Source organism: Papilio xuthus, unplaced genomic scaffold (assembly GCF_000836235.2).
Source record: "Papilio xuthus unplaced genomic scaffold, Pxut_1.1 DF827597.1, whole genome shotgun sequence".
Classification (NCBI taxonomy): domain Eukaryota; kingdom Metazoa; phylum Arthropoda; class Insecta; order Lepidoptera; family Papilionidae; genus Papilio; species Papilio xuthus.
Window position 1 is genome coordinate 2041637 of NW_013531052.1, and position 20268 is coordinate 2061904.

Sequence of the window (20268 nt, forward strand, 5' to 3'; positions counted from 1 at the left end):
GTCTACACAGAAGCTTTATTAATTGTTTAAAAATTATGCAACTTACTATAAAATTTTAATTAAAAAGTTAAATTTACGCCATCTTACATTTGCCTATGTTTCCACCACTGCTGATGAAATAAGTGATATCGATGTGCGACGAATGGATATTTTCCGTTTAATTCATCGCGCAGTATTCCGGGCTTATTTATAGACCTAATTATTTACATTGTTTACTTTCTCTAAAGTTACTTCATCGTCAACCTGTCTCTAACGCCTTAACGTGACTTATGAATTGTAATTGACTCATATTAAGATTTCGCTAAACACGGATTAATTTTATGGTAATTATGTATTTAAAAAAAAACTACTTTAATGCAACTAACTCAAAATGGAAAAATGCGTGGTAATTTTCCAATGCATTTTTCCATACCAAAGGTTGTGTTAAAAAAAAATAGGAAAACCAACTTATGTTTTTTTTAAATATTAAACGCAATGGTCAGTCATGCTTTTAATCTTGAGATTTATCTCAGTTATAAATTTTAGGTGTATTTCCCCAATACTTTGCCATTTAGATGACAGGACATGTCACACAAGCAATTACCCTTTGTCAAATGAAAACGAACAATAAATACTTACTAGTGTGCTTGGTTTGTGTGTGTAAACTTTTAAGTCAGTATGCGTTTATAAATATGAATTGCAGCATGATTAACATGACCATACGTCCTGCTTTGGACGAGACAGATATTTTCATTACAAAGATAAATATAAATAAATAATTTACTGAGTTTCACGCTTATCTAAAAACAAGACCATGCACTATGTCAGAACTTGGGGAACCCTGCGCATCGCATTGCACGCTTCTCCATCTCAATTCCTTATATTACATAGGTGTTGCATTGGTATTGCGGACTGCGATCTGCGACTTTGTGTCTGAGTCGTGACTTCGTCAGTCGAGTGAGCTCGCTCGTGAGCGTGAGTCAGTCTTACGCGATCTTTCGTAGGGGGAGGACGTCGGCTCGTTTTAAACAAAAACAAACCATTTTTGCGCTAAATATGAGATAAACTGTAATTAAAAATCCTTCTTTGTTTGATATATAATTGATCACAGTACACTAAGTGCAGATATTTTATTCAAGTTTTACGTGTGCTTCTTTGCAAAGTTCAATAACATAAAGTGAACCCTTAGTCCCTTAGGCACAATGCCGGCCCAACAGGAACCACAGACCAGAATCGTTTTACGTGAGGTCACACCTGAGCGTGAGTACTCCTTTTATTTTTTAAATAATTTTTTGAAAAACGAGGTTGTAATAAAATATTGTGTGGGTAAAGTAACAAAAATTTATTGCAATTTTTTTTTTCGTTTATCGATGTTTGATCTCAAGAAATATTAAATCTTCTCGAGCATACTTTTATTGTATGTAACGCAACATATAAGTTGCATAAGTAGGTAAAACATTTGGCAACATAGTAAAGTGAGGTCGCACCAAACGGTCTTGATGTTTGGCATAATTGTTTGATAAACACTCATATCAAAATGAGATCAATCATAACAATCTAGAGAACAATAGATAAACAAAAGCAAGTTTGAACTCATAACAGCAACATAACTCACGACCATAACCCAGAGAGGTAAACAGGGACCACAGACTTCAATTTGACGGGAGCCTGATACACCTCTCGCTTCTTAAACTCATTGACCTCTTTATTTTTCCATACCGCGTTTATATTTTACTTAACATATCTACAATGCCTACCATTTCTAATTATTATTGTGTAACTTTTAAGGTCAAAATGCAGTTGATATTACCATATTCATTTAACGTATATTTAAAATGCAAATTCTGTGTTGCTAGATTCAGTTTTGTAGAAAATTATTCTCGAAATAGGTACTTTTATAACATGAATAATTCCAATGAATATGAAGAATATTCCTGAGTTTTGGTCTTTGGATGAAAACCCAACTTAAATGTTACATCACTATTAATCATCCAAGGTTAAGAATTGTATATCTGTGATTTAAAGGTTCATAAACTCATTCAATGCACTCAATGCAGTACATACAATCTTTGTCCAAACTCATGTCATCTATGTTTTTACTGCTATCTTTAAAGAAACCAAAAGTCAAGACAACCTGGGACCAACCATGGGAAGTGGAAATGGACTTTCCGGATGAGAGGATGCATGGAAAGGGAAAACATTTTGTTTCTGTGCATCCTGTCCTCCGTCGAATCAAGGTAGGCAACGCAAATGCAATTGCGTATAGACATACGCAATTGCATAGCAAAGTGACCGTTGCCCATAGACATGCAGGCAACGGTCACTTCGCTATTTCAGCGATTTCAGGTGGCCGCTCGCTCGTTTGCCACCTAATGATATAAAAAAAACCATGAACTTTTTTTTTCTTCGTTTTAATTATAGCAATATATTTATAGATACGCGTTTTGATCGCCAAAAACTTATCAATACTTATATAAATCATCAACAATTGATAGATATTTCCACATAGCTCAAGTTTTTTTCTTAACACTAAAGAAGTATTCATTGTTCACTTTATAACAGTTAAGTAACTCGTAATATCGAAATTTGAAAGATTTTTCAATAAAAAAGCAAACTTCTTGCACAAAAAAAGTAATTTCGGTTACTTGTAGCGTGACTCAATGATCTTAATACTATTTATGTAATTACTTTAAGTTTTGAAAAACACTAATTATGTTCTTCCGGTCCGACACGCCATTTGATTTCTTGACGGCTATGGTTTTTTTATTGATTATTGCTTACATTGTTGTTACGATTTTAATTAATTTAGAGCCACATTGGATGGATTCAGCCAGTTCTATTTATTTAATTACTTTATACCATAATTACTGGCATAGCACATATGTATTTTTAATTTTTTTATATTATTTTTATGTTGAAATTCTTGACAATATAATTTATCGGCAATTTTAATAAAGAGTACTAAAAATAACAACATTATTAATAACTAGCCTTAGCCCTCGACTTTGTCTGCGACGAATTAAAAATAGGTGAACAATCAATGTTTTGAACCGTTACAGAGTTATGTAGTAAATATACAAATCAAACGTGTCCCATGGGAACCGTACGAATTTCCGACATCATAGGTAGCCTATGTGTATTCTTCCAGACTACATTCTACATCTATACCAAATTTAATTGACATCCACAAAGCCGTTTTGGAGATTCCTTCTAACAAACATTCGTCGATACATTAAAACATTCAAATTTACAATATTAGTTTTAGACATTATTAATCCTTTGGGGCGAATGGCGCGCTTTCATTGCAAAGTCAAGTGTCAGAATGATAAGTGAGGGAACATAGATGTCGACATTTTAGTAAGGCTAGTGTTGTGCTAGTACACCGGCACAGTGTCGGATTTTCTTCCTAACATTAGTAAGATAGTAATGTTATAACATAAAAACTCGCGTATTGAATTAATTATATGTATTTAGTACAAGTAACATAACCGTAGAGGTTGAGATTATTTTTGCAAGTTATATCTAGTTCAAACTTCAAACCGGTTCAAGTGAATTAGTTAATTTGAATAATTTCGACAAAGACTTTATTACAACATGAAAACTTAGTGAGCTTCACTTACAAACAACTTATATAATCATTCTAATTTAGTAATCAAGAGAGTATGCCATGATTAAAAGAATTAGGAATATATATAAAAATAACCTATTTTTTCCATCTGAATGATATTTAATGGATTACATAGAACGCCTTGGTTTTACTGAACACATACCAGTTTTACAAAACCAGTTTTTTCTTGACAAAATAGATAAAAAAATGTTGTCTCTTTAACGTTGGTTTCCGAGACAAAAATCTTTGCATAAAACATACCTTTACCCCTATAAATTACCTTGATTTAACAGAAATAACAATATGTTTTTAACGATTATTTTGGTTCTAGAAACCCACGGTTAGAAATATTGTAGACAAAACTTTTCCGGCATATATAGAGGAACGATTTAAAACTGTCGATTAAATATTTCCAAATTGTTTTCCCATTTATAGCGTTATTCGGAGAATCAATGTACATTAATTTATAGTCTGGAAAATAATATACGCATACATGTGAAACCTCAGGCAAGTTACTAGTTCTTGTTTATTTTTTAACATTGACCTAACGAACTTTTCTCATGCATATGCAATAAAGCGGATATCAAAAGGGCTATGACAGTGCACGGCTTTTGTTCTTACTTTACATTTTACTTTCATTTAAAATTACTAAAATAGATTGTTATTTATTGTTATAACAACTTATTGTAACAAATAAGGCAACAAACATTTAAAAGTAACAAGAAAGAATTGTCAAAATATTTACATACAAAAAAGGTTTTAAGGTTTATTACGAGGCTTTGACATCGTGAGACCAAAATACTTAATTTGATTGTTTAACAATACAAAAGACCTTTTAAGTCTAAATAATATTACTCAATACATATTAGTATTATTCTTTTAACGTAATTACTAGAAGTTTCTCGTAACTTTTTTTTGAGAGAGGAATGCTTTATGCGTACTCCGCCCCCCGGGGGGGACGCGGTAGTTATGTGGGATTCTCCTCCATAGCGGAGGCATACCCACTAAACCTCTCTGTTCCTGCACACTTTCGTTCTCGTCCGCGTCCAAGTTTCTCGTAACCTATCTTATATATCGTAAAGTATTTTCATGTACTCCGGTTCATTTTCGATGCTAAATGTCAAATATTAAAATATATTTATAACTCCTATTAACATTCATAACAAGCTATAAAAACGTTAATAGTAGACGAACCCTAACAAAGAACTCCAATTACTCATTACTAGAACAATGGTATGATTAAACAGCAGATGGTTCTACCAATTCCATTGCGATATGATTCATCTAACACGTAGTACATGCCAATATAGTATTTTACAATACATATCGTTTATTTATGCTACATTTTGCGCATCATTGACATGCATTTGTTTTTAGCTTTAAGTTGAGACCTTGACATAGTTTTAGTTCGATATTTTTTATTGTCTGCGTGTTGAAAGCGCCAACACGAAGTTATGCAACGCGAACGGTCTAAATCAGATTAATATGGTGTTAGAGAACATCTCATGTATATAAGCGGTTATTAAAAATATTCTTTCTTCTTAAATTTACATAATCATTACTTTGAATGAAAGAAAAAGAGGAGACATCGTGAGGTAAATTTTTTACTATTTTAAAATTTGTAGATTGAGATATAGGTTAATAGGTGTCACCCGCAACTTCGTCCACGGGGAATAAAAAAAAACTCAATTAGGTGTCTATGCGTTCGTCCAGACTATGTTCTATATCTATGCCAAATTTCAGCCAGATCCGTTCAACCGTTCTGGAGGTACCTTCTAACAAACATCCATGCATCAATCTAAACTTTCGCATTTATAACAGTAAGATGAAACATTTAAATTCTTCTAAACCGATTTATGTAGTAAATAAAACGTTTATACTTATTCTCTATTAACCCATTATAACGTTATTTCTCGCAATCATGACTATAGGACATTTATATTCATTTCCTAGTACCGCGATTAAAATCTTACGATTAATTGTCGTTTTGTGAACAACGCGAAAAAATACTTTAACTATCGGAGTTGGTAATTATCTACTAAGGGACTTCCGCGTAGTGTAATATCTCATATCAATTTCTTAAATATGTACTAAGTGAGACTACTTAATAACTTTGAGTGCGGAATATTCGACTTCAATTGAGTTGAGATCTGATGCAAAAAGCACAGTGCCGAGTACGGTAAAATGCATTGGAGAATGTCATCTACAGCAGTAACTGAAGCTGATGATGATTATAACGATAATATAAACCATACTAACTGTCGCCCGCGACTCTGTCCGCGCAGAATTAAAAAACTTAATTAGTTGCCTATATGTTCTTCCATACTATGGTTACATCTATGTCAAATTTCAGCGACATCCATGCAGCCGTTCTGGAGATGTATCTATCAAACATCCATTCATCTGGTTAAGGTTTACTATTATTTTGCGCATATTTTTTTTCATTAACCCATTTTAAAGATACGTAGTGAATTACATAAATTCCAGCTTGATACCTCCACGCGTTTTTGAGAAAAAGGGTCATGACAGACAGACGGAGGACAACAAAGTGATTCTTTAAGGGTTCCGTTTTTTTCCTATGAGGTACGGAACCCTAAAAAGTATAATAAAGTAAGTAATTATATGTTATTTTATGAAATTTGATTAAAATAGATGAAGATAAAGTTAGACGTGATGAAATGAGTTAATCTAAAATATTTAAAAACACGAACATCGGAATGGAAAAATATACTAAAATGTACGCTTAAAGCACGTAGGCGTAGATAACGAATGTGGCAATGTTAAATATTTTATAAACATTTTACGCAGAAACATCGAAATTAATGATAACCTGATTTAAAGATTATATTTGCATATTTTATAGCAAAAAAATTAATTTTACTTTATAAAGCTAATTAACTCGCATTTATTGTCTATGTTAAGCAAATAACAAGGAAAAATGAATTTTTTTTTTATGCAAATTTAAATAAATTAAAAACAAATTTATCTAAGAACTTGTGGCCACTTTTTCTAAAAGTAGTAATATTTTTATTTCATATATAAACTTTTTGTCACAGGAAATTAATTTTAACTAGAACATATTAGAGTTTTATATTATCTGTAAATTTAACTCTATAAAAGAAGAATCCGGCTGATTGTCTGACTTTTATCAACGTAGAGACCGGCAAAGTTATCTGACCCGGAGAATATATGTAAGTCAAACTAAATTATGATAGCTGGCTAGCGCCTCCTGGTAAAATAAGCGGGTAAGGTAACACGCTGACACAAATAAGTTTGTCGCTGAACCTAGTAGAAATGTTGCAAAGAGCCCACTGTGACAATGCAGGCGAGCACTAAGCAGTGACTTTCAAAAATCCATCCCCTAAAAATCTTGAAAATGGACAGCATTTTTCAAAGTTGGAATACTTAAATCGACTAGTTTTTTTGATTTTTGCTAAAGCAATTCTATGCAAAACTCATCACAGACGCATATAAGAAAATTGTTTTCATACCGTGGATTTTCACTATCTGCCTAAGATGCATGGAGACAAAAATACAAACGTTGATTCTTATAACTCTCCGATAATTTAAGGTAACCGCCGACTCGACAACTCCCCAGTTAGCTTTAAAAAGCCGCGGAAAATTGCTCTTTACATAATCGCGAATCAAATTAACATTCACCTACATAAAAATTTCGAGCAAATCTTGTAACCAGATGAAGCAACAGTCTAATGTTTAATGCTTGATTTCATCCATTAAAAGTATGAGATTAATTATTTATAAGGTAAATTACATTTACTAGTTAATCTTTTAAGTTTTTTTTTAAATAATATTGTAATAGGCATTGTTCTTATCCACTTCACGATTTTAAAAAAATACTTCCCTAAAATAAAACATTGTAAATAAATTCGTTCGGTAAGTAATAAATTTGTGGACATATGTACAAGAAACATTTCAAAGGGTTTTACAATCATTTTATAAGGGCTTTCTATGTGACAATGCCACAAAAGACATGCGTGACGAAAGTTAATGTGATATAAATTGAGGAAGAGTTGTACTCGGTCATCATATACAAGTTTATGATACGGCGTCTCGTAATATAAACGTTATCATTTTGAAACCTTCTTGCACTTTCTCACACCTTAATATATTTCAAACGACATAAACAATCTACTACTATAATCAGTAACCCTGGTACGTCTGTGGAATCAATTTAAAGAATAATATTATATATATTTTTGAACATAGAGACGCAAATTGCCAGAGATAATTACATTATGCAGTTCTTTTTTACAAAACTTAATTGATAATAGTTGAAATTCCTAACCGAATTGTTTAAAACACAGGCGATCATGATCTATATTTAAAATGATAAAATGGTTGTCTGTGGAATTGAATGAAAGATTAACGTAGACCACAATTAGCAGATATGCAGTCCTTGTTTAAACTTATTTGATATGGGTTTAAAATATTAACAATTTTTTTTATCTAACTAAAAAATAAAGCTACCATGGTAGACCCTATATTTATACAGAATGCCTTACGTTGTTACCAACACTTCGAAATACACATTTACTTATCGTGCTTTTAAGTGTAAGTACTTACTTGAGGCTCAACTACTTAGTTGAGCTCGTGTCTCCATACCACTGTCAATGGCCCATTTATTTTGTTATGCACAGCTATCATATTGTTAATAGGTCGCAATATTTATTATTTTAAACAGTATGTAATGAGGTTGGGGCAAAGTTCAATGTGTCGTGAAATTGTAATCAGTATGGCAACGCTCATGACTCTCGCTCTCAATTGATAAGCGCGCAACAATGAACACCAATTGTGACTAACGAAATACTTTACGACAAAATTATTTTGTAACAATGATATGGAAAAATCGAAGTTAAATTAGCCCAGCTTCGTAAATTGCTGTGATTTTAAGTGACGATTTCAGTATGTAATCCAATACAGAAACGAGCTGTTTTAGTTTATATCATGTTCAACGATTATTTTCAAAAAAAACAGAGATCGAAACGAGAAATTATATTTCCTAGCTAATAGTATAATTGGCTGTCTATAGATTTATTTTATTATGCAACGTTATATTGTTTAAATTGATGATAAAAAAGAATGATTGTTAAGAATATCTAATAACCCATTGAAGTGGAGTAGAAAAGTGCGTAGTTTTATATTATTCTACATTTGTTTTAACTTATTAGCTTTACATTAAGACAATGGAAGGCTCATTATTTTGTTACTTATCTTGTAAAACTGCAGCATTAGTTTAGCATAAATAACTTAGAAACATCTGCTAAATCTCATTAGAATGCGAAGGCCACGTCTACTTACTTTTTAATCAAATTCATTGTCGCATTATCTTTCTTTTTATAGTAGAGGTAATGAATACGTTATTGAACGACACTTGCGAGTAATTTGTAATTTCTTCAGATATTCGGATACGAATACGGATACAGGAACAAGTAACATAAAAATGAACAACCCTGACATTTGGAATTTAAAAAAGTTCAAAAACCGGATATTTTGTCTCGTCGTCTAGATATTGAAGGTAAACGCTCATTGCTCTACTCCTTGTCTAAAGATATAAAATTTGAATAACCCATTTTCACTTCTATGGGTTGACATCGCGCAGTCTGGATCACCGACCGTGGTTAGCGAGGCGTCGGCTAGATGTACACTCGCCATCGACCAGACCGCAGAGCCATATCGCAAGTAAATAAGAGCCCGACGTCCACTCATGCAAGCGTGAATGACATAGCTAACCAACATCTTTGTCCCGTTCCGTGCGACCACGAAGCAGAGCTTTGCCGTGTGGGCTGGGGAGTTGTCGAGTCGGCGTTTACCTTAAATTATCAGAGAGTTGTAAGAATCAACGTTTGTATTTTTGTCGCCATGTATCTTAGGCAGTGAGTGAAAATCCACGGTATGAAAACAATTTTCTTATATGCGTCTGTGATGAGTTTTGCATAGAATTCTAGATTAAAACTTATCAAAGAACGTTTGTCCGTGACCTCACACGGCTGATTGGTATAAATAGAGGAACATAAGCAATAGGAAAGCATTGCGGTGTTATGGCCACGTGTAATCGTTCATTAACCGGCCCTATTTGGAAGCGAGCCAAACATGTGCAGTCATCACTGTGTTGAATGCTTCGCCTTTTGCATTTATTATCACTAAGTGCTTCTACGTTTTACCTTAATATATCACAAATATGATGTGCAAGATAATAAAGTGGCTTAAAACAACTAAAATTATATGTTTTGAAATAAATTCCCAAAACAAACAATACATATATATCCGTCCAAATAAAGAATAACTTCTTTCTATATACTTATACTTTTTGATTAATAACTATTTAAATTCTTCTTTGTTTAACTTTTCTGAACGCTATTAGCCTTTGTTCGTCTATAATGAAAACGTTAAGAAATGCCGCACATAAAGTGTTCGAGAAGTGAACGATAGAACAATAAATATCATTGTGTAGTACTAAGGGCCTAGCATGAAAAAGTGCGAGAAAGTATTTGCAATATCATCGGCAACATTTGTATTAGATTTGTGCAGCGGGCGATAGATTATTGACGCAATGTGCACCGACAAATCTTATACTATTGATGACGTTACGAATACTTTCTCGCTATTTTTCGTGCTAAGCCCCCAGATTTATATTACGATCTTTCATCATTATTACCAAATATAGACTTTTTTACTTTGAACTTCAACTGAAAGTAATCAAACAGACTTAAGTCTTTGATACTAATTGTTATTTTCTACTTTTATAAAATGTTTCTTCGAATATAAATAACTTATTTATATGTATGCGTGTGCGCAACACTGTAGTTAGTATTTTATTGCCAAGTGTCATTAATAGATCTTATTTCTTACCGGTTGTCTATATTTTATACTGACGTCATATCATAATTGTTTATGGTTTTGAATATTATCAATTTTATAAGTAAAATACTAAGGGTTTTAATTTTTATTAATCGAAAATTATTAAGTCATTCACCAGTGGCAAATCTCTTTTATATCACTTTCACTAATTTTCATACACAAACAGGAGACTTTATATTACACTTTACAATATGTGCCTGTATTGTAAGTAAAAATAGAATTGTTCTTGCTTCTAGCTCCATATTATACTTACCATAGTTCCATGGCCTTTTTGGGATAGTGTCAAATCCAATTAACCTGTAATTTCAAGGATATAATATGTTTAAAATATTCATTATACAGAAAACTACGCCTACATTTCCTAGTTCAAGTCGTATGGTTGTGTATTACGTCACGAATTGTAGACAGTCGTGCCTAAAGTAAACTTGTCCTCTAAATCTAAAGCTATAAAAAACAGTGAAAGTTTTTTTTTCTAATACTAGCTACGTCGTTTGTGTGTAATTAAAAAAAATAAAAGCTTGTGTTACACTTACATTGTAAACACAAAAATATTAAAATTTCCTTTTTGTTATAAGAAATGCAAGATAATGCAGGAAACCATATATTTTTTAATATAATTTTTCACGTCAATTTTAATAAATTTATTAAATTCTGACATCTAGCGGTGAGAGTAAATAATACCAAAGTAAGTTTCTCAGTTGATTCCACCTATCATCACTAGATGGCGTCGCAAATCTCAAATTTAAAAAATGCTTACCGTGAATTTCGCTTGCTTAAAAATACTGCACAAACACAAAAACATTATGTTATCTCTATTTCATATAACGATATGAATAACGATAATACGTATTGGGATGTTAAAAAGACTTCAGAGGCCTTTTTGCCTCACTTTTGGCGCCCGGATAACCAAATCTTACTACTTAATAATATTATAAAACGGATGGATGGATCTTTGTTTGAAGGCAACTCCAGAACGGCTGCATGGATCTTGCTGAAATTTGGCAGTACTAGCATAGTCTGGAAGAACACATAGGCTACTAATTAATTTTTTTTTCTTCCGCGCGGACGGAGTCGCGAGTGACAGCTATATCACATATATACCTACTTTATTTAAAGTATCATAAAATCTTGAATTTTTTACTAGATTCATATTTGTGGTTTTGTACCAGACATACATACATTGAGTTAAATTGGTTATAAAATTTAATAAGTGTTATCTTGGCCTTGACTAGTTGCTAAGACTGGATGTTAATTAATCATTGGTAAACTACATACAAAAAAACAGAAAAATATCAAAACATCAACTATTTGACTGCATCGTCATGATGACCATTCATCTTGTGAAAAAACTGCAAAGCATAAAGAAGCCGGAATTATTGGTAATCGTGAAATAGAAAATAAAAAAAGATATATAAAAAGCAATGCAATTTTTATATTGTTTGTACTAACATTAGTTTTTAATCTGTTACTAACCCTAGAATAATAATATGGATCTATAATCTGAGATAAATCAAATTATTAATCCATTGTAAAGATCGAAAAAAAACCCTTTTTCTTCTATGCTTTATTCCACAACAAGACCTAAAAACTATAAACATAGAAAAAACCTAACCAACATCGGCAGTAGTATAATAACATTGTAACAAAAAAAACTTCGGACTACTCCTGTAACAAATGACAGTCGTGTTCTTTAGGTTTTGATTATTATAAATTGTATACAGTATTTACATTTATGTTGTTGGCGGTATTCTCATCATATCTTCGGTCATATCTTTGACTCGGCATGCTTAGAAAAAATACTGTGAATAACCTAGTAAATTCTTTAGCATAGTTGAATCAGTTCAAAAATATATAGTAGTCAAAAATATATACTGGGAAAATTCCTCATTTCCCAAAATACATGGCTACCATAGCGTGCGATATCCATATACATAAAGCCTCGGTCGTTATTCATTGGTTAGTCATATTCGTACTATCGTAGTTACAAGACACTACACGAGTTCACCATACGTATGCATTAATCAAAATTGTGTTTATTTTTAACTTCATAATTACGAAATATACAATTGCAATGGATAAAGGTAGGTGTTTATATGTTTTTTATTATATTCTTTACAATCTGTATTTGAAAAATCACGATAGTTTACATAGTTTGTTTATTAAATACAAAAACACATTTTTTTTTTAATTTTTGGAAAATTTTTAATGTACTTTGATTTTTAGAATGAAATCTATTTATAAAAAGGCATAAAAATCTATTTATAATAAAGGATATAACTTTTACCATTCAAGTTTAGAAATTAGACCGTAAAATAATTACAAGGTGATAAATGAAAGAAATTTTTCTAAATTAACTTATATCAATAAAATTTGTGATTAAAATACGAGGGTGTAGGGCATAGTTTCCACTGATTATCTTCCATTCATTAAACAAGGTAGGTATCGGAGTTAAAAGTTTTCGTAGTTCTAATATAATGTACTAATGTCTGATAAGTATTTAAATTTTTACTCAAAATCGTATACGCAGAAATTACATAAAAAATTGAATGAAGAGGCAGATAGGTGAAGCAGGGAACCAACACAACGTAGGGTGACCTGTATAGATACTTCTTTGATTCTTTATTATCTAAAAGATAATTGTTTTATACGAAGTTTTCGCATATAACATAAAAACATAATGTTTGTTTACCAATTGACAATGTAGAAGAATAAAAATAGCAAAATAACGATAAATTTTTTATTTAATTTACATTGATCTTTGACCTAAAATATACGCGCCGAAGGCAACTTACACCCATTGTATTTATGCTCTCATACATCGAGCAATTATTTTTGAATAATATTGCACCAGTTTGTACAATTATTTCGTCATTAATCTAACAATCCAAACGTTTTCAATTTTGTAAAGCTTGTTTGTAACCTTTATCCATTTCGTACCTAATGTAAAGTTTAATAAAAACGTTCTTAAAAAATTAATCTTCATTTTTAAGGCAAGCAATAATTAATAAGAAATACACAGAAGACTATAATAACGGTGGTTTTCTGAGACTAAAATCACTTTTTACAACATAATGGTATCTCTATTTTTTTAAAGATAATGAGAGGGATGATATGTTACATACAGAGATTTTGGTCAGAAAAACAACGGTAACAGTAATAACATTGAGTTTTTATAAAACAGTTATAAAAACGTCAGTTATAATCCTTTTGCTTGGACTGACGTTTTCTAATTTGCACTGAAGTGTTACTTTTGTATACCTACTGTTATTCAAATATAGCGTTAAATAGTCATAATGAAAACATCTATTTATTTAGGTTCTTTGACTTATACAAGTTGTAAAATGAAATTAAAGTTGACTGATTTGCTTTTTAACTCATATTCGTTCTTTTCCGACATTCGGGATGGTACCCAAGTATATTAATATTATAAAAAGGAAATATTTGATAGTTTGTTTGTACTGAATCGACTTCGAAACTACTAAACCAATTTGAAAAATTCTTTCACTGTTGGGAAGCTACACTCGTGCGTACGTAAATATTCACGCAATTATAATTGTTTTTCATATAATTATAGGAATTATATTTGTTTGTTGCAGTATCGAAGCATATGCTCTCTGATGTGACGACACTACCAGCAGTGCAACTGGGCGACTTCCTGCTGCAGATCGAGCTGGACGACCCCAGCGAATCGGTGCAGGAAATCGCACGCCGGGAGCTGCGTGAGACGCCTGAAGTTGTCAAACATGCCATCGAAGACTTGAAGAAACTCCTAGAAGGTAAATAAAATCTTTCACACATTGCGAAAATTCGCTCGCTGCGCAGGACACAACTTAGGTGTCGCATACGTAAAGGGATGCGGATTACTGTTTTTAGGCAATGTACCATTCCCATTGGCTGAAATATTCTAGCCGTGATTGCTATGGAAATAAATCTCAAAAGCATTTAAATGTCAGCAACAGCAGTAATATTTGTGGTGCTGGTTGTGCTCATAAGTGATTAAGATATAAATTAATTGTTTATTGATTCTCTTAAATCTTCTCTTCTTGTAAATTGATTCTCTCTGTTTTATAAAGATAAAAGACAGGGATGACGATATGTTTTATACGGAGATTTTGGTGTCAGAAACCCACGGTTACTTAAGCTCGGTGACATTAAGAGTAACCTAAGGTAATGCGTAGATGCATGGATGGAAAAATATCGAGAGAAGTTTAACAGGTTTTATTAACAGGGAATATCCCTGTGAGCAGACAACAAAGTAAAAAAACGCTTCTCGGAATGCAATACGAGAAGCGAATCTTTGCGCCTATTTTATATTTAAGTTGAGAAATAAAAATAAATTATGAATTTCGATAAATACATATTACATAACTTAGTACACAATACTAAGAATAAATCGTATTCGTGATAATCGTTACTCTTCGACCTCTATTGTCAAAAACAACATTTCCAGTGTCAAGTCAAAAGTATTAGATGTTTAAAAGTAAATAACATATCTTCAGGAACAATAGGTGGCTTGCATGCACGATGTTCATTAATATTCATTTTGTGATGTCAAAAAAAAATGATGAAACTGTCCTTTGTCTGTCTCGTATGAAAAAGTTTCTTAGCTAATATTTGAACAATATACGCCACAACAAATATGAAGAGAAAAATATAAATAAATATTGGCGTCATTTGCCGAAAATAAATGCGTCTTTAATTGATGGAATAAAAAACAAATTTTCAATAGCATCTTTGGCAATTGATGACGCGACGGGAGTACAAAAACTTGTTTGCTAGGAAGATTGGTGTCTTTGTCCAGTGCAAACACAATAAAACGTACAAGCATAGGCCACCGCAGTGGCTAGGTATATAGTTTTTATGCTGTACAAATAAACAGTGTTTTTTTATTAAATTTATCATAAATTCTTGCGGTACAAGAAAACATATTAATGCAATCTGCATATATCTGCGAATAACTCAAAGACATAATTTTTTGTTAACCAAATTGCACTCGCCCACGTTGTTGACTACGGCCTAGTCATCCCTAACATGGCTCCGAGCATCTCGGAGAGGACAAGTATGTCTGAGCTGACGACAATGTACGGTTAATTGTTTACAAATATGCTATCGTATTTGCGTTTCTACAAGAATATCTTTTCCACAGATGACAAAGACCTACACGTACCTTTACATAGTGAAGCGTGGCTTATCAGATTCTTGCGACCCTGCAAGTTTTACCCTGAAAGCGCATATGATCTGGTAAGTTTTTTTGTTGATTACAACACACAAGTAATATCTTTACTCTCTGTCCTCTCCCCGCTATTAGAAGTATACAACGCATGTGCAACCTTTTTAATTTTTACAGCTACCTGTGAGCATGGGTAACTTTACATTTTACATCGGATGGCCTTCTTTATTAATGAGATCCACAAAGTTCAAGCAAAGTCAAGAATCACTTAAACCAACTAAAGAATATTCGTTATTTTCAGATAAAACGTTACTACTCGTTCAAAGTGAAACATCAGTCACATTACGAGGGTTTGACTCCGAGCAAGGAACAGAACATCTTCAACCAAAACATACTGACAGTGCTACCCACAAGAGATCAGTTCGGAAGACGAGTGCTTGTGTTGGAATTAGGCAGTGAGTTAACTATATCCTATATTCGTTCCCTCACCACAACTTCTCTTTAAGGCTATATCCTTCTCTTTTTTATACGTATCTCACTTTTTTGAGGCTCGGTAATAGTGTCTTTCTTTTTAATCAAGACTTGCCACTGGTGAACATAAACACAGTCAGAACCATGATCCATGACCAGAAACTATGATCAGTTCACCGGTCTTTCTTTTAGGAGGCTTAGAAAAAAACAAAAAAACTACGATATGCTATGACACCAGTTTAGACTACGGATCATATTGGTAACCGTGACTTTGACCTTATGCAGACAAATTGTCATGTACTACTAATTGATATAGATTTCACTAGACGTCACTATTGAACTAATAATGCTGATAAACGCTGTCGTGTTAATGTATGATTTAATTATGTAGAACATAATATGTGACTGTTACTTACAATTATCACTTTGACCTTTAAGTTAACCAGCTGACTTTCGATGTACGTTTATGGGCACCACGAGATGCGAACTAAATCAACTATGACGTACCACGTTAAGTGAGATGCAATTGGAATGTGTGGGTGTTTAAGTTATAAATTTTATGTAATTTATACATTTGTATTTGTATGTTTATAATTATAAGTCCAATAATTACATGATAAGATCTTATAAACCGGAACCTTACTTACATAACTTAAAACAATTAAGTACTAAATTTAATGTTATACTTCGCAACTTTTTTATCTTCATTGTTCGACTTAAAAGAATTACGAGCGACGTTTTTCAATTTTTTATTATTTATATGAAATACAAAAAATACGCAATTTAAACCAAAATGATTAACCTTGATTACGGATACAAATTTGATTTTTTATGTAAATTGTGGGAACAATTTATTTAAAATTAGTGCAATCTGTCGACCAAATTACTATTTAACTAAATTGCCATATCAGATTTTTTTGTTTGTTCTCAACTAATTGAAGTTTAAGTGGTTTCATTTTTTGTTTATTCTTCTGTTTATTATTCAAATTGGAATCCTCATAACCTTTCTAACTAAGCTCTCGGTTTGTGCTAGGATATGGTTAACGACAAAAGTCCAACGGCGGATTCGAACTTACATGATCATGATCCCTTAACCTTTAGGCTATTGGCGCTTCCTGTTCTTAGCTTTTGTTTTTTTTCTCAGAAAAATGGAAGCACAACAAATGTTCGTTGGATGAGGTGTTCAAGGGGTGCGTACTGTTCTTGGAGGGCGCGATGCTGGAACCGGAGACGCAAGTGTGTGGCGCGGTCGTCATCTTCGACATGGACGGACTCAGCATGCAGCAGGTCTGGCAGTTCACGCCACCATTTGCTAAGAGGATCGTGGACTGGCTACAGGTATATGATTTTATCAATAATAAAACATAATAAGTACCCTATGTGTTCTTCCAGACTATGTTCTACATCTATGCCAATTTTCATCAAGATCCGTTGAGCCGTTCTAGAGATACCTTCAGGCAACCATCTATCCATCCATCTAAATATTCGCATTTATAATATTAGTAAGATGTAGGTGTAACATAAAAAATGCATTTTTTTAAGATAACCTGAGGGTGTGTGGGTGTTTGATTGCTACATAGTTCGTTTAAGGTCTTTGCTAATATATAGTAAATATTATTATATGATAAATATTTTTGCCAACATAATTCATCATATAACTCAAGAGCGTAAAGCAATTAGCTAATTATTTGTGCTAGAACAATGCTTAGAGCACAATTTAACGTCCGTGGCAGTGACACACTGCGCTAATTACACGCGGCGCTACGCTGCACTGATTGCACAATACAGCAACAACTATATGACACGGAAGAATATTTTTATTAATTTTATGAAATTGTTTATACATCTTTTTTGAATTGACCGTCCTTCATTTGACTATTTTATTTATTTACTAGTTGTCTCGCGACTCCTTTCACGCGAAATTTAAAAAAAGGCTGGCAACGCATCTACGGTTTCTCCGGCGTTGCGGATGTCCATGGGCGTCGGGTCAAATAATTTCAGGCGATCCGTTGCTCTTTTGCCCCCTTCTCCTTTAAAAAGAAATAGGAGCCTATGTGTTCTTTCAGACTTCGTTATATATCCATGCCAAATGTCATCGACATTCGTAGAGCCATTCTGTAGATACCTTTTTTCAAACATCCATCCATCCGTTCATCGAATCATTCACATTTATGATATCAGTAAGATTCCAACATCTTGAATTTCCAAAGAGTTTTGTCAGTTAATTTTTAACGGTACTAACTTTGCTGGCGGTAGCGAAAAGAAACATATTCTCTGGAGATTCGGGTTAAACAGTTGAGATTAATAATACCACTTTCTTTCTTCTTTTATATTTTTATGTATAATATTTTTTTTTCAGGAAAGTATACCGCTTCGAGTCAAAGGCCTGTACATAATCAACCAGCCCTTCATCTTCAACATGGTGTTCCAAGTGTTCAAGCCATTCTTACAGGAGAAGTTACGCTCTCGTATCATATTCATGGGCAAAGACAGAGAACTGCTATACAAACATATTAGTCCCAAATGTCTTCCGGACAACTACGGCGGCACTCTAACTATACCACCCGTAACTGGACCACAATGGCTGGAACTTTTACTACTCTGCGACCGAGAATTTAAAGGTCAGTGAATTAATAATAAACATCCCTTCATTTCTCGTTATTTTATTTCATCTTATGGTATGGGCACCTGCACATATCTGAGAAGATATTCAAAGATATGTGTGAAGTTAACCAACCCACACTGTCAGTGTGGTTGACTATGGTCTAATCAGCCCTAACTTAAGATAAGCTCCGAGAACCTCAGTGTTGACGTATAGTGAGCTGATGATGGTATGGGCATATTAGGAGGGAAGAATTTTTTAAATATGTATGTGGAGAGGTACATCAGGGGTAGTGACATGGTTAAGGGAGTAATAATCGTACTAACAGAAGATAGATTAATTTGAATGTGGAGGTCGAAACCTAGTGCATAGACCCTATGTGATTGAAATATGGACGGGAAGATATAATGATTTTAATAGCGTGTTTTTAAAAAAGGTAATTTAATATATGTTTTTTGTTTCAGCTATCAATTCTTACGGTTATAAAAAGAAGTAACAACGGCATTTTTTCCTAATGTGATATCTCCTTATTAAAAAAACTATCTACTGCTTGTAGTATTAGTACAAAGACATTGTAAACATTTTTTGTTATATTTCTATTCAAGGATATCTGAACAAATCATAGATCGTATTTTTTATCTTACAGTTAATGAATACTTATATGCAATTCAAGAGTAAACTAAAATGTTTTATAATCAATTCGAAAACAATTTTAATTTGACAATTCAAAAATTATAAATTATTTCTGCAAAGTTCATTTTATGTGTTATATTGCTATTTTATTATGAAAGTGTGGAAATAAACTTTTATAGCAATTAGTTGTCAGCACTGGATAAGAACTAGAATATATTTTAAATGAATATTGGTTGTTTGTCGTAGAAAACTAAGCTCGAATACAAATCAAATCAAATAAGTTTTTAATACAATATTTTTATTATTGTATAACGAAATATAGATTTTTAGTTAAGCATTTTTAATCGAAAGATATTTTTACGTTACGTTTAATATACTTAGATATTTATGTATATCTCATATGTACATTTCCAATAATATTTATGTCTGTGATAAAAATACAAAAATCTTTCGATGAACGTAAAACAAAGGCGAATATTTTTAATAAATTGAAAACAACATAATTTGACTTCTTAAATTCTTGTTACTTAAACAAAGGCTGTGATTTCGTTTTAAAAATTATTAAAAGACAAACTTTTCTTTTATGATTAAATGATGAAAATTTTAAACTTTATATAATAAGTATGTATCCAATAAAAATTAATTTGAAATGAATTATGAACTTTTTAATTATAAATTATATTTTAATTACAATTATTATGTTTGTAGAAGTCGCCTTTTAGATAATACGTACATATAATTAAGATTGTAATTTTGTATATGGTGATTTTATTTTTAAGGGATATAAAACTTTAAGATAACATTGAACAGGGATTTTAAATAAATGTTGTAATTTGATTGATATTGTTAACATTGTAAATATTAATATAAATACTGAAATACATCTGTTATAAGATTCCAATTTTAAAAATAATATAAGGTACATGT

General features: G+C 32.2%; 1 protein-coding gene across 2 annotated transcripts; it reads left to right on the forward strand.

Moving 5' to 3' along the window:
• Positions 1-951: 951 nt before the first annotated feature.
• On the forward strand, positions 952-20267 carry LOC106118372 (alpha-tocopherol transfer protein-like). Of its 2 annotated transcripts, none has more exons than XM_013313028.1 (7): positions 952-1239; positions 14062-14241; positions 15612-15706; positions 15937-16090; positions 17251-17444; positions 18466-18727; positions 19173-20267. In XM_013313028.1, the coding sequence occupies exons 1-7, from the start codon at positions 1182-1184 to the stop codon at positions 19202-19204; spliced, it is 975 nt and encodes a 324-aa protein (XP_013168482.1). In that variant the 5' UTR covers positions 952-1181; the 3' UTR covers positions 19205-20267. The 2 variants fall into 2 exon arrangements, with proteins under 2 accessions (XP_013168482.1, XP_013168483.1); XM_013313029.1 differs by lacking the exon at positions 952-1239 and adding an exon at positions 12425-12546.
• Position 20268: the final 1 nt, after the last annotated feature.